Genomic DNA, 13187 nt, shown 5'->3' with positions numbered 1-13187 from the left:
GTGGTGTACTTGAGTTGACCAACGCCACACATAATAATAAAAATAATAAGAATAATATTAAAAATGCCCATAAATTTACATACTCAAAGTATGTTATGAGCACAACTGTAAACTAGATTTGATCCTCTCTGCAATGAATGTACCATGCATGTTTTTTGGAATGTGTAAGGAGTGAGTATTCTCAGAGAAAGTAATTTTCCTTGTCAAGGTAGATTAAAGGTTAGAAGTGATCAAATTGAATCACAATGCAAAATTCTGCCTGGGTGCAAGGGAACAAAATGTCCATACTACATTCATTTTCCAAGTAATGATTTTGCTTGTGTCTGATGTTCAAGCTGCAGTAGATGTTTCTTAGTTTGAGTGCTTGAGTATAGTTTGTACATATCTGTACAGTCTACTACAGGTATATTGTTCCAGCTCTTTTAAGCATACGGAGTCCAGCTGTGTCCTACAGCGCATAACATATTGACATTAAGAATCAAGGGCCATACTTTAGAGTAGTTGCAAACCATTTGCTGCCGTTGTAGTAAGATTGTCTGGCGGAACAGTCGCATTGATTTTGTATCACCAACATGGAGCATCGTGTGCGTGCATGACTAACTGTCAAGGGCCCTGGCATATCTCTTCCAAGCATGAGAGAATATGTCATGAGTAGACTTCGGAGGACACTACCCAAACATACGGGACTTTCAAATGCGGGGAAGCTCTTTTTTCTTTTTTTACGCCTCTGTCAGATCATCCAATCATAACACAGTAGCCGGATGTCTGGGCCGACCCACTGACGCTGAGCATCCGATGTGCGGGTAAAAGCCCAGCATTTATCCAATGACCGTCCAGTTTTGCGCAATGGAACAACCCACCCTATGAAGCAGCGTCCGACTGTGGAACTGCAGGGATGAATTAGAAGGAAGTTGTGTCAGTTATTTGTGATAAGTAGCTGATTCTGAACAAAAGGTGAAAGTATTATAGCGCATAGATTGTACAGCAGTGCATATTTCCTCACTTTTTTAAGGGGGAGGGGCATTTAGGCTGAGCTTCCTTTGCAGTCTAGCAATCAACACTGACTTTACAGAGTACATATTATAGAGTAAATTTGTCACTGAAAAAGACTATATTCGGTCTTAGTCCAAACAGAGTAAACTTTATACTCGGAAGAGAGTAAAATGTTCTAAAACAAACAAACAATAAAACTCAACAGTTGAGGAGCAATCACAGAAACTTCGGGTTGGTAGACAGCCAACCTAACCACTGACCCATACCACTCCTACTTTGTGTCAATATATCAGCGTCAGGTAGAATCCTCATATCTCCATTTTTTGGTCTCCTTTGGGACACACCAGCAATATGTTAGCTTGCATAGCTTAAGTGGTAGAGTGGCTGTGTTCCATGCTGAAGGTTGTGGGATCGTTATTCCATCCTTGAGCATTTTATTGTTGTTTGTTTTTTAGTATTTTACATTCTTCTAAGTGTAAAAGTTTACTCTGTTTAGAGAGACCGAATATAGTCTTTTTAGAGTAAAAATTTACTCTACGAAATATACTGTGTAGGTGTTATGTGGGACCATGCATAGTTTGAATGGCCAAGTGAGAGAATGTGATGAAGGTTGTCGTGGTCAAGTGTTTCTGTACATTTGGGACTGGGCAAAGCACTGAACCACGGTCAAGGACACTTTAACATGGTTACAAGGGCCGGTGATTGAACCCACAACTTCTGGGTTGGGAGACAACCACTCTGACTAACATCTCCATTAGTCAATGTCAGGCTTGATTGTAGGTTTCTGTCTTGTGTTTTTTGATTATGTGTGAAATGTTATGAACTATCACCTAGGGCTGCATGGTGGACCATTTGGTTAGCACATCTGCCTTACATGTGAGAAACTCTGGGTTTGAATCTGGACTTTCTAGGCCTTTCTGTTGAAGTTTTTATGTTCTATCAATACTTGAGCGAGTGGGTTTTCTGTGCGTACTCCGGCTTCTTCCCACATTCCAAAAATATGCATATTAGGTTTATTGAAAACTCTGAATTGTATCAATGTTTTGTTTGACAAAACAGTTGAATTAATATTAGAGGTGAGTTTGCATTTATATTAGGGGTGTGGTTATATTTCAGTGATCCTTTTATTCTAGAGATTACTGACATATTAGAGGTTATGTTAATCTTATATTTACAGTAGTTTCCATTCAAAGGACGATGAACTTTTATAACCGTCTAATGAAGGGGTCACCAACGTGGTGCCCGCAGGCAGCAGGTAGCCCCCAAGGACCACATAAGTAGCCCGCTGGCCTACTCCAAAAACAGCTCACTAGCGATGGGACATTGTTATTTCCTGGTAATGTTGTAGAAGTGATCATTTGAAAATTTGAACAATGGCAGTGATTTATAGAAGTGTTGCATTTTGACATTGATGTTTCCTAATTATAGTGAGAACTCCTAACCAAGAGCATTGGCTTCACATATTTGAATAATGAACATCATTAATTATAATAACAACATAAAGGTAATTTGAGCAAATATGCCATTTCAGAGGTGTGTATCAAGATAGTAGCTCTCCACACTAATCAGCAGCCAAGAAGCAGCTCTTAATTTCAAAAAGGTTGGTATCCCCTGGTCTAATCTCATGAGCCTCTTGGGGAAAAAATGGGTCAGTTCCACACTTGGACAAGCAGGACCCTACTATTTATGACCACAATGAGGCGCTGTTGTAGAATGCAAATAACATCGAGTAAGTAGTGCCAGAATAGCAGTGCACATGCTGTCTGGCTCACACATTGAGGGTTATGTTGACTCATCATCACCGCTATATTGTGAGGTTGGCTGATATATACGGCAAGTGACCTCACTAACTGGCAACAACACCATGCAGTGAACCCCTGAGAAGATTAAGGAAGGGAACTCCCATTTCTCATGAGGTCAGCTATAGGGACAATTCAGGGCTCTCATCATTACTATTCTATTACCGTCTGATGTAATCAAGAGCTGCATGATCACTAAATCAAGGATGTGACTAATATCTCCGAAATGAGACGTTATGATCAACTCAAAAAGATGAAAAATGTTTTTTTTAATCGACTACCAATGACATTTACACTCAAAATCAATCTATTCTGTTATGTAACCAAAAACAAACTCATTAAACATATTTACTTTATCTGTCAAACCACACTCTAAAATGGAGGCCCAAAATTATTGACTCAAATTTAAATTTATACGTGTTAAATTACCCGTAGTTACCCATGAGTGTTGTAATCTCATATTATTTAATCCTATTATATTTAATGCGCTGGTTGCTTGCCTAGTGCAGTATTTTGTGCTATGTGTTATTCTAGGTTTCAATGATTTGAATCAAGAGCCATCTGTATGTGACCAGATTCCTTGTGGACTGTATAAGATAGGAATGACTTTTGGAACAAAAATGTTGAGAATAAAAAAAATAAAAATAAATTGAATTGTGCTGTCAAGGTTAAAGCATGATGTCATTGATAAATTATTGATAAAATTATTGCATTAATCATGTATTAACGCAGATTAATTGCACTATTAATTTTGACCACTGATGATCCTTTAGCTTGACAGCGGATGATTACGGTTAATTAAGGTAGCACAGGTTATGTTTGATTAATAAACATAAGGGATGTAACGATAACGGCAATACTGTATTCCCTCGTTTTCCGCTAGGGTTAGGTTCCAAAAAATACCCGCAATAAATTAAATCCGCGAAGTAGTTAGTTTTATGTTTTACATTTATTATAAATGTTTTAAGGCTCTAAAACCCGTACCTCACCACATAGTTTATACACTTTTCTCATTGAGGCATTTACATTTTCTCACATGTCTCTCTTGTTTAAACATTCTCAATGCTCAAACCGTCATACATTTTATAAAATGGGTACATTACTGTGAAAAATGCATGTAAAATTGGACACACAAAAATCTGTGAAACAGCGAAACCGCGAAACTTGAAGTGCGTTATAGCGAGGGAACGCTGTATCGTGATATCGCGATATTAAAACTGCCACAATATCTTCGTCGTAATGTCACAATATTAAAAGCAGCTCATCTGTTTAAAAAAAAGCCAGGTTGATTTCCATTTGTGCGGTTCTAGCATCCTCTGGTGGCTAGTGTTTTAGTGCAGTTTAATTTCCGCAAAGCATGTTTTGGCCCTTCTATGTTTAAAATCCAAGCTAATAGTTAGATGAAGGGGATCTAATATGCTTGTGAACCGAGTCAATATGTGGAGGAACACTATGCCTGCGTGCATTAGCAAATATTAAGTGTTATTAGAGATTGTAGGTTGTTTATATGCATTGCTGTTATGTAAAAAAGCACAATATTGTGTTTTTATGTATTAGCTCAATTTTTTACAATATCGTGACCTTTTTTAATATTGCCAACCTCCGACAATATTGTGATAATGATCATATTGTGGCCTTCATATCATGATAATATCGTATGGTGATGTTTGGATATTGTTACATCCCTAATAACAGGTGGTCAAATTTGGCGGGCAAAATTTTTTGATAAAAAGCATTTTTAATTAAGTGATTAATCGTGATTTCTAAGATGTAATTAATCTGATTTTAAAATGTTATTGTTTGACACCTCTAAAATAAATAGAAAAGCCAATGACTTGTATTGTCCAAAATGACAATATACAAAATACATGAATTTCATATATGGGCTGTACATAACACAATGTCTCTTGTCATTGACCCATAAGAGCATGAATATTGATGACAAAAAGGAAGACTGACTAAGCTCTTAGTCATTCTCTCTCTCCTTTGTAACTCCCCCCCTCACTCCCTCCCTCCCTTTAATACTCACACCCTGCATACAGGCAAGCGTGCACACACCGGCAGCTTCCTTCTCACGCTCGATAACTCTACCCGTCCTTACTCTCCTCTCCGCTGGTGGATTTGAGCCTGCTGTTTGCGAGGACCATTGGTAAGATGTATTTTCCAGCATGTTTTTCACGTCTCTGTGCCTCTGTTAATCTTTCTGGTTGATTGTCACTGAGAGTCAGACAAAGGATTGGGGTGTGGCTGGAGCACCGGAGGCTGCCTGCTGATGGCAGCAAGGGGAAGAAGATGTGCAACGGAATGGTTGCGCACATACTGATGAAGTAACAATGGGGATTAGTGTTAGGGTAATTAGTTAATTGAACTGAGAAACATGCTCTGATCAGGGCTTGGCAGAGGTGGGTGTAGCTATCATTATGCCATGATGCAGTTGGCTTTGACACTAAAGATTGAAACATCTAGTCCTGTTAACAGACCAATTTCTACTTGGTGGAATTGTATGGCAGCCTTATTGACAGTGCAGGAGGTTAGAAGAGGCGTGACTGGGCCATACATAGGACACGTTGTCAGACCTGAGGCTAGCTCAGGAAATTGACTGCAGTCGAGCACCACGCTGCAGGGGTGGATGCAGAGGGACAGAACAAAGAATTTGGCCTCATAGAAGGAAAAACAGAGACAAAGGAAAGAATACACAGTTGGGTAAAAGTAGGCACGTGGTGCTACATGAGGAGGATGTGCAACTTGCAACCATGTGGACTTAGCTGCACAAAGCCACTCCCTTCACATGCAAACACCTCAGATGCTCATTTCGAAATCATTTCAATCCACGGACACATTTGGCAGTTGTGATAACCCAGAAAAACAATGTTACCTTTCGGAAGGTAAAACAATTTCAACATTTTTTTTTGTCTTTACAGTCAAAATGTCTGACAAGCCTGATATGACGGAGATTTCCCGTTTTGACAAAACCAAGCTGAAAAAGACCGAGACAAAAGAAAAAAATCCTCTACCCACCAAAGAGAGTGAGTGCATGCAGCCAGTCATTATTCTCTGAAACAACGCGTCTCAATTCACCCAGTGTCAAAAAGCACAACAGATGCAAACAATGAACTCTCCCGTGTCCCAGTCGGATGCTGACCATTTTTCTGTCCCATTTTGCAGCTATTGAGCAAGAGAGAAAAGGAGATGCCACACCTTGACTGCTAAAGCACATGAAGAAATGAAGCTGGGATGCCACAGCAAAATGCACTTTCTTTTAATTATCACACTACTCCAATCTCCTACTTTGGTCTTCAAAAGGGGTGCTCTGAGCTCCCAGGGGTTTTAGCCTCATGGGGGGGGGGGGGGGGGGGGTTCTCTATCACTTCAGTGTAAAGGGTTAGCCTGGTTGCCTGTCTCATTCTGTTAGCCTATAGCTAACAGCTCACCAATATTGCCAAACTGGGGAGTGGTGTTGTGATGTAGCAACAGGAGGCAGGTAACCAGACAATGAGGAGATGGGGAGGGGAGGGGTGGCTTAGGGGGGCGGTTCTCCTAAAAAAAAAAAAAGGGAACCACTGGAGCCAAACCATCAAGGATGTTTTCGTAATAATTTTTTACTTTTCATTTTGAAATAAATAGCAAGATGTGGAACCTAATTATCATGTTTATTTTGTCTCTTCTATATCAGGATACAATAAAAAAGACAACACCACATTAATAACAAGCACAATACTGTAAGAATGATTAGATCATAGGTCACAAATGTGGAAATAGCTCACTAGTGATGGGACATTGTTATTTTCTAAGAAAGTGTGATCATTTGAAAATGTAAGAAAAAGTCTTGCATATTCGGTATTATCAAATTGCTATGAAAAAATCATTAACAGGATCGGTTTCGTCACCTGAATATTAATTTAAATAATCATGACGTACACTACCAATAATATTAACTATTACTACTAATAATAAATCAAATAATTAAATAATAATATCTAGTAATAATAAAATAATAATACATGATGATGATAAATGTAATTTGAGCACATTTGCACATACTGGTAGCCCTTCGCACTAATCAGTAGCCAAGAAGTTGCTCTCAATTTAAAAAAAGGTTACTCAGTTAGGATTAGATAATACTCACAGGCTCACACTCACTGGTCACAATATTAGGAACATCTGCATTTCTAATGCAACAGCATGTACAAGAGCTTTTTAAGTCATTGCAAAATAACAATTTTAATAAACACAGGATAATTACTATACTTTAACTCTATTCTATGTCTAGATATGCACGAGAAGAAGAAAAAAGAAAATAAATATCTCTGACTGAATATATACAGTAACACTAATTCTAAAGCTGTCAGATCTCATACACAAATTAGTAGACACTAAACTACCAATAGCCACCCTAGCCTTGGGATGAATACAATAGGCTAAATTGGAAAAGTGGGTTGCTGTCAATGAAGGACACAATACAGTCGAGGCTCGAAATATGTGGTTTTGCATTGCTGTTGATGAGGCAAAATTAGTCTTTTTTTTTGTCACCTTGAATAGCAAAACTGGGAATCAAAGATTTTTTTAAAGGTTTTTGTCTAAAGCGCTAGTGTGAAAAAGGTTAACGATGGTTAATGTCAGAAAAATATGACCAATCATTATCATAATTCACATGCACATCTCTTTTCATGCTTATTTCAAAATATCAAAACAGTCGCCATTGTATTAAGCCTTGTTTTCCCCTGTTAACATTCACTATAGAGAAAAAAACTTACCATTGCTTAGAAAACTATGACCAATTGGCAACAACTTTTATGTGCACAGCTTTGCATAGCCTATGCCCAATTCATTCTCTAAAAATGCCACACAATATCTCTCAATACAAAAAAAAAACTAAAATCACTTGATGTCAGAAAACTGCAATCAAGCTTTACCAAAAATCTATGTGGACATCCCTATCTATACCCACTCTTTGAAGATATTATAACGATCACACCAATATTTTGGATTTTATGCGCATTAAAGTCTTCCTCTCTTATACTCACTACAGCATTGTCACTTAATGAAGAACATGTTTAATGTCCATATTGAGGTGGTTGTTTTAATATTTTCAGAGTTTGATGTGTCATAGGTAGAGATGACAAGCATATGAAGTTTGGTGACGCCTGGTCATAGTTTTCGAATATTAATTAAGCTTTTTCTCTGAGGTGAATGTCTATGGGGAGAGCAAGGCCTAATGCCCATAAAATCAAAAATACAAATACTGTTTGGATTTTTTTCAGAGGTTAAAGTGGGCATGGGTGTAGATGTGCATGTGAATTTTGGTAGTTTGGGCAGTTTTCTGACTTTACGCGACATTAGGATTTTTTTTTGTTTAAGTATTTTAGACCCTACCCCCAAAAAGCTTCGCTAGGCTTACGTCACGTCACCTATGCGAGTAGGCCGAGGCCGAGAGAAGCTCTGTGCTACTTACACCGTAAGAGCTATAGATAGCTATAGCTATATAAAGGGATGACAAAAGCAAGATGGCAAAGTCCATAACAGATACATAACAGCCCTAAATCTTGGTCACTGACAGGCGTTGCCAGTCAGGACACCCTTTGCAGTCGTTGTGAAGGGTTCCACCCATGTCCATTTATCTCACTTAACATCACCATAAATCCCCCATCTTCACATACAGAATCTCCTTATTTGGCCAAAAAGTTTGTTAGAATAAAATAATTTTTTGTTCTCCCACTTTTCATTGTGCAGATTGCAAGGCTCGAAATGAGCAGCTTCGCAACTAGGCAAAATTTGCATTTTGCACTTCATCAAAATTGAATAGCAAAACTGAGAATCAGCAGCTGCGACGGTTGCAAAAAACTTCACTGGGCCGGAAGCACGCAATTGTTCATGTCCCCGACTGAGGCTAATCGGAGATTGAGGGGAGCTCCGTGCTACTTTCATTGCACCAGCTAGCTAGCAAAGGCCTTCGGCTGGCTATGAGTTCAGCTAATCAAATTGCGGACTCGTTCCTGAGTCAGAAATCATCGCCTCCATGGTGGTGACTAAAATACATTTCAGAAAAGTATCATTCTCATAAAGGTTGACGAGAAATCCTAAAATTGACACAGCTAGCACATTTTGCAACGAAATTGAGTGCTCGGGTGACCGGAACTGGGTTAAAGCAGAGAACATCCAAATTTGAACACTAAAATGGCAGGCATATTAATACGTGTCTGGAATGGAGCCATAAATAGATTAAGTTGCATTACAGTGTACATCAAGTAGAGGAGTGGCTGATGAGGTAATAGTATATTGTATTCATACTGTAGCAAAAAAATATTTATATTATCAGTAATGTTGTTTATTTGTTTTTACAATGCAGTCCTGACTTTTGATTTTGACTTATGAGGTCTGCACAATAAATTATATAAATATATTATAAATACAAATTAAATAAAAAAGAAAGTAAAGTTTGCTGCTACATGTAATGTAAAATTAAGAAATAAAAACTGTTGACTATATAAAAAAGAAAAACAATTGTCCATTTGTTATATTGTCATATTTTTATTGTTTAATAAAACCCTAGCTTTAGTTCCTCGGGATTGACCTGCCCAAAAAATTACTCGACAAAATTAGAAAGTTGCTCCTCATTGATTCACAAGATTGCTATTGTTATATATACTGTATATATATATATATATATATATATATAGAGAGAGAGAGAGAGAGAGAGAGAGAGAGAGAGAGAGAGAGCCATGGATTGAGATCTAGCACAAGTTTAGTTCTTCCAATGGTATAATAAAATACTAAAACACAACAAAAACAATTTCATAATAGTACTACTACTAGTGCTATCAATGATCATCATTGTCATAAGAGGGAGAATAAGAGATTGAGTACAAACGAAATGTTAGACTATTTTGATAGAATTAAATAATATTAAAAGCAGATCATTGTCCTAATACTGCTACAACACCAATACAAGTCTATTGTAATAAAGTATACAGAGGTACTCGTAGCAGTAGTTTATTGTAATAAATAGTAGGAGTAGTAATAGTTGTAGTAGAAGTCGTATAATACTACTGCTTATACTACTACTAGTAGTATGGGTTGTGTTGTTGTTTACATCAAGATTTTTACATCTTAGTATGTATGACAAGTGCTCCAAACTGAAGGTGAATGTCACATTTTGCCACATGATTCATCAGCAAAGTTTCGATGGCACCCATACATTAACACGCCCATGTATTTAACCATTGTCCACATGTTATTAAGCCATTAAAATGGTTAAGAGCTCTATTAATTAAAGTCCAGGGGATTTGAATTAGCCAGTGTCCTATCCAGGTTGGGAGTGGCTCTAGGTTTCAGTCATATTGCAGGATGAATGTTGTGGATGATATCTAATTATAGGGATTATCGTCACCTACTTAACATTTCTATTGTGTTGATGTTCTCGCCCAATCGTCCATCTATTGTTCTACAAGATGAACACATTGTTGTTGTAGGGGATTTTGAGTGATTTATTTGGGGATTTGGACAAGTAGATGAAATTTTGGTTAAATCTAATGTTAATCACTGGGCAATGTCATTGAGGCCAAATAATGCTAAGAAATGACAGAAACTGATGAGATGAATGCTGATGACTTGCAGTAATTATAGGCTAAATCACGAAAAATCTTCAGAAGAGGTGAATATGCTGATTAACAATCCCAAATGTTTATTTTGTGACCTGGATAGGTCAAAGTATTGTATGATTAGGCCTACAACTCAAAGCTGACCCTGTATCTTTCACGCATTAACGCTCTCATGGATTTATACCCTTGTAAATTCCAGACTGTTTTCACACCAGGTTGTTTCTGAAGGAAACATCTATTATCCTATTATCACCAAGATGCCAATGTCGGCGATGTGTGAAGAAGTATTTACATGACTATATGGGCTGAGCTCCTGCAAGACTTTATGGCTTTGTCGTCACCATGTGCCCTGTGGGACATTGGTGCCATTTCCCAAAAATGAAGGAGAAAAAAAAATCACCACGCATGCATGTAGGCTACTTGTGGGTAAGATTTAGCATCATCATTTCAAATATTATCATTTAGTTGGTATATCCACCAGTGTCAACATATCAAAAACCTTTGCATGGATATTAAGTTTTAATACAAGATTATAAAGTAATTAAATTTTGTTACTTGGTGGGAATGGGGGACCAGATCGATTCAGGTGAATTAATGAGGGGCTGTTGGCGTGTCTGCGTTGTCTCTTTGAAGTGCACTTATGCGGGAACGGCTCCTATTTGTCTACAGGCCAGGACCTTCACTGTCGTCTTTTTCACAGAGGAGCGTTACTTGTTCGACAAATCTGTCAATCAAGGAGGGCCTACCGCCATATAAATAAAATCAGCGTGGAGGTTGGGGTGCACCTTATGTTAGGCCTCTTCTCTTTTCGCGACTCTTCTCTGGGTGTTCCATAATTGTTGCAATCATGGGAGGCTGGATGCTGCATACCGTGACGCTTCTCTACACGAGTTGTATTTTACAGTCTGCATCCACTTGGTCTGTCATTGATACTTTTGCATGGACTTTCTTTCAATCTTAGGTTTGCTGGTATTTCAATTTGGACTAACTCGGATTATTGTTGGACTCTTTTCTTTTCATAGGACGGTGAAGAATTTCCTCATGACAGGACCAAAGGTAAACACACCTCGTTGGGACTATACTGTAAATTCAACTATAACGATAATTAATAATAATTAACTCGCTGCGCGCATTGACAAATTACATTCCGTCTCTCTCTCTCTCTCTCTCTCTCTCTCTCTCTCTCTCTCTCTCTCCAAAGGCTTTTCTGACCTACGCTGGTAGTGTGCAAGTGGGCGCGCAAAGTGGAATACAAGAGTGCAAACACCAGTTTGCTTGGGACAGATGGAACTGCCCTCAGAGCACGCTTCAGCTATCCACACATAACGGTCACCGAAGTGGTAAGAAGTGGTTCTTTAAAATTTAGCAAGAGCTGCCATCGCGCTCTCAACTCATTAAAATCATCCAAATTAAATACACATTGAGTCATTTACTGACAGCCCTTCAAATAAATAGTCACACTTAAAACACTGATGCGCAAAACATACCCGCCTCTCCCAGTTGGAACTGTATTTCGTTTTACGCGCATGCTCTCATCATTACACTGTTGTATTTTACGCACACGTTCCGCACACAAATAACTATTTTGTTTTTGCTTCTCATCTAGCTACAAGAGAAACAGCCTTTGTCCATGCCATCAGTGCTGCAGGAGTGATGTATACTCTCACCAAGAACTGCAGCATGGGAGACTTTGATAACTGCGGTTGTGATGAATCCAGAATAGGACAGACAGGTATGACGCGTGTAGATCGACAGTTTTGTTTTCCCCTGCGTTTGGCTATTTATTTTTTATTTTTTAATCTTCAGGAGGCAGAGGGTGGATTTGGGCAGGCTGTAGTGATAATGTGGCGTTTGGCGAGAAGATCTCCAAACATTTTGTGGACGCATTGGAAGATGGTCATGATTTTCGTGCTGCGGTCAACCTGCATAACAACGAGGCCGGGAGACTAGTAAGCCGTTCAATTGCTAATAACGATTTTAAAAAAGAAAAGAAAAAAGCCCGAGGGCAAAAATTCTATTTATGCTTTGAATTTAAATGTCTGCTCGTTCTGTCTCTTTGAGGCAATTAAAGCCACAATGAGGAGAGCCTGCAAGTGCCACGGCGTGTCTGGAAGCTGCAGCATCCAAACGTGTTGGATGCAACTGGCCGACTTCAGAGAGGTGGGCACTTACCTGAAAGTTAAGCATTCCCAAGCCACGAAGTTGGAAGTAGACAAGAGGCCGATAAAGGCTGGCAACAGTGCGGACAACAGAGGCGCCATTACGCACGCCTTCCGCAACATCCCTCGGACGGAGCTCATTTTATTCGAGGACTCACCGGACTACTGCGTCAGGAACCAGAGCCTGGGTTACGAGGGCACCGAGGGACGGGAGTGCCTGAAGGGAGACAAAAGCATGCCGCTGTGGGAAAGGAAAAGCTGTCGCAGGCTGTGCTACGAATGCGGCCTCCGAGTGGCGGAGAAGTTCATTGATGTTGTCAGTAGCTGTAATTGCAAATTCCATTGGTGCTGCACGGTCAAATGTGACAAGTGTAAAAGGGTCGTTACTAAATATTACTGTGCGCGCAAGCGAAATGGCAGAAAAACACACAACAAAGCAAAACGAAAACACCGTCCGCGTGGACACTGATTGAGTGACAGTTTCGTGTCGCACGGTTGCAGTTTATGACCTAATGATCGGCATGCTATCTAATAGCACTTCATGTTATTCCCCACACTGGATTTTGAGTAACATTTACTGTATACGAACAAAACAACAACAGTTGCGTTTGCGGATGGTCAATTTGGTCTCCAGTCCA

The 13187-nt window shown here is 39.0% G+C and overlaps 2 protein-coding genes across 3 annotated transcripts; both read left to right on the top strand.

The window, feature by feature from the left end:
• The first annotated feature begins 4810 nt into the window (after positions 1 to 4810).
• Positions 4811 to 6133, top strand: tmsb2 (thymosin beta 2). The gene is made up of 3 exons (XM_077578130.1): positions 4811 to 4941; positions 5714 to 5818; positions 5958 to 6133. The coding sequence occupies exons 2-3, from the start codon at positions 5719 to 5721 to the stop codon at positions 5993 to 5995; spliced, it is 138 nt and encodes a 45-aa protein (XP_077434256.1). The 5' UTR covers positions 4811 to 4941; positions 5714 to 5718; the 3' UTR covers positions 5996 to 6133.
• Positions 6134 to 6144: 11 nt separating this feature from the next.
• LOC144059191 (protein Wnt-8a-like) lies at positions 6145 to 13149 on the top strand. Of its 2 annotated transcripts, XM_077578128.1 has the most exons (6): positions 6145 to 11308; positions 11413 to 11446; positions 11592 to 11730; positions 11997 to 12122; positions 12197 to 12339; positions 12452 to 13025. In XM_077578128.1, the coding sequence occupies exons 1-6, from the start codon at positions 11238 to 11240 to the stop codon at positions 13016 to 13018; spliced, it is 1080 nt and encodes a 359-aa protein (XP_077434254.1). In that variant the 5' UTR covers positions 6145 to 11237; the 3' UTR covers positions 13019 to 13025. The 2 variants fall into 2 exon arrangements, with proteins under 2 accessions (XP_077434254.1, XP_077434253.1); XM_077578127.1 differs by having other exon boundaries at positions 6145 to 11446; positions 12452 to 13149.
• The last annotated feature ends 38 nt before the right edge of the window (positions 13150 to 13187 follow it).

The sequence above is a fragment of the Vanacampus margaritifer genome, chromosome 10, assembly GCF_051991255.1.
Source record: "Vanacampus margaritifer isolate UIUO_Vmar chromosome 10, RoL_Vmar_1.0, whole genome shotgun sequence".
In the NCBI taxonomy this organism is placed as follows: Eukaryota; Metazoa; Chordata; class Actinopteri; order Syngnathiformes; family Syngnathidae; genus Vanacampus; species Vanacampus margaritifer.
Note: the sequence above shows the minus strand (reverse complement) of the source record. Positions and strands in the feature narration are given on the sequence as shown.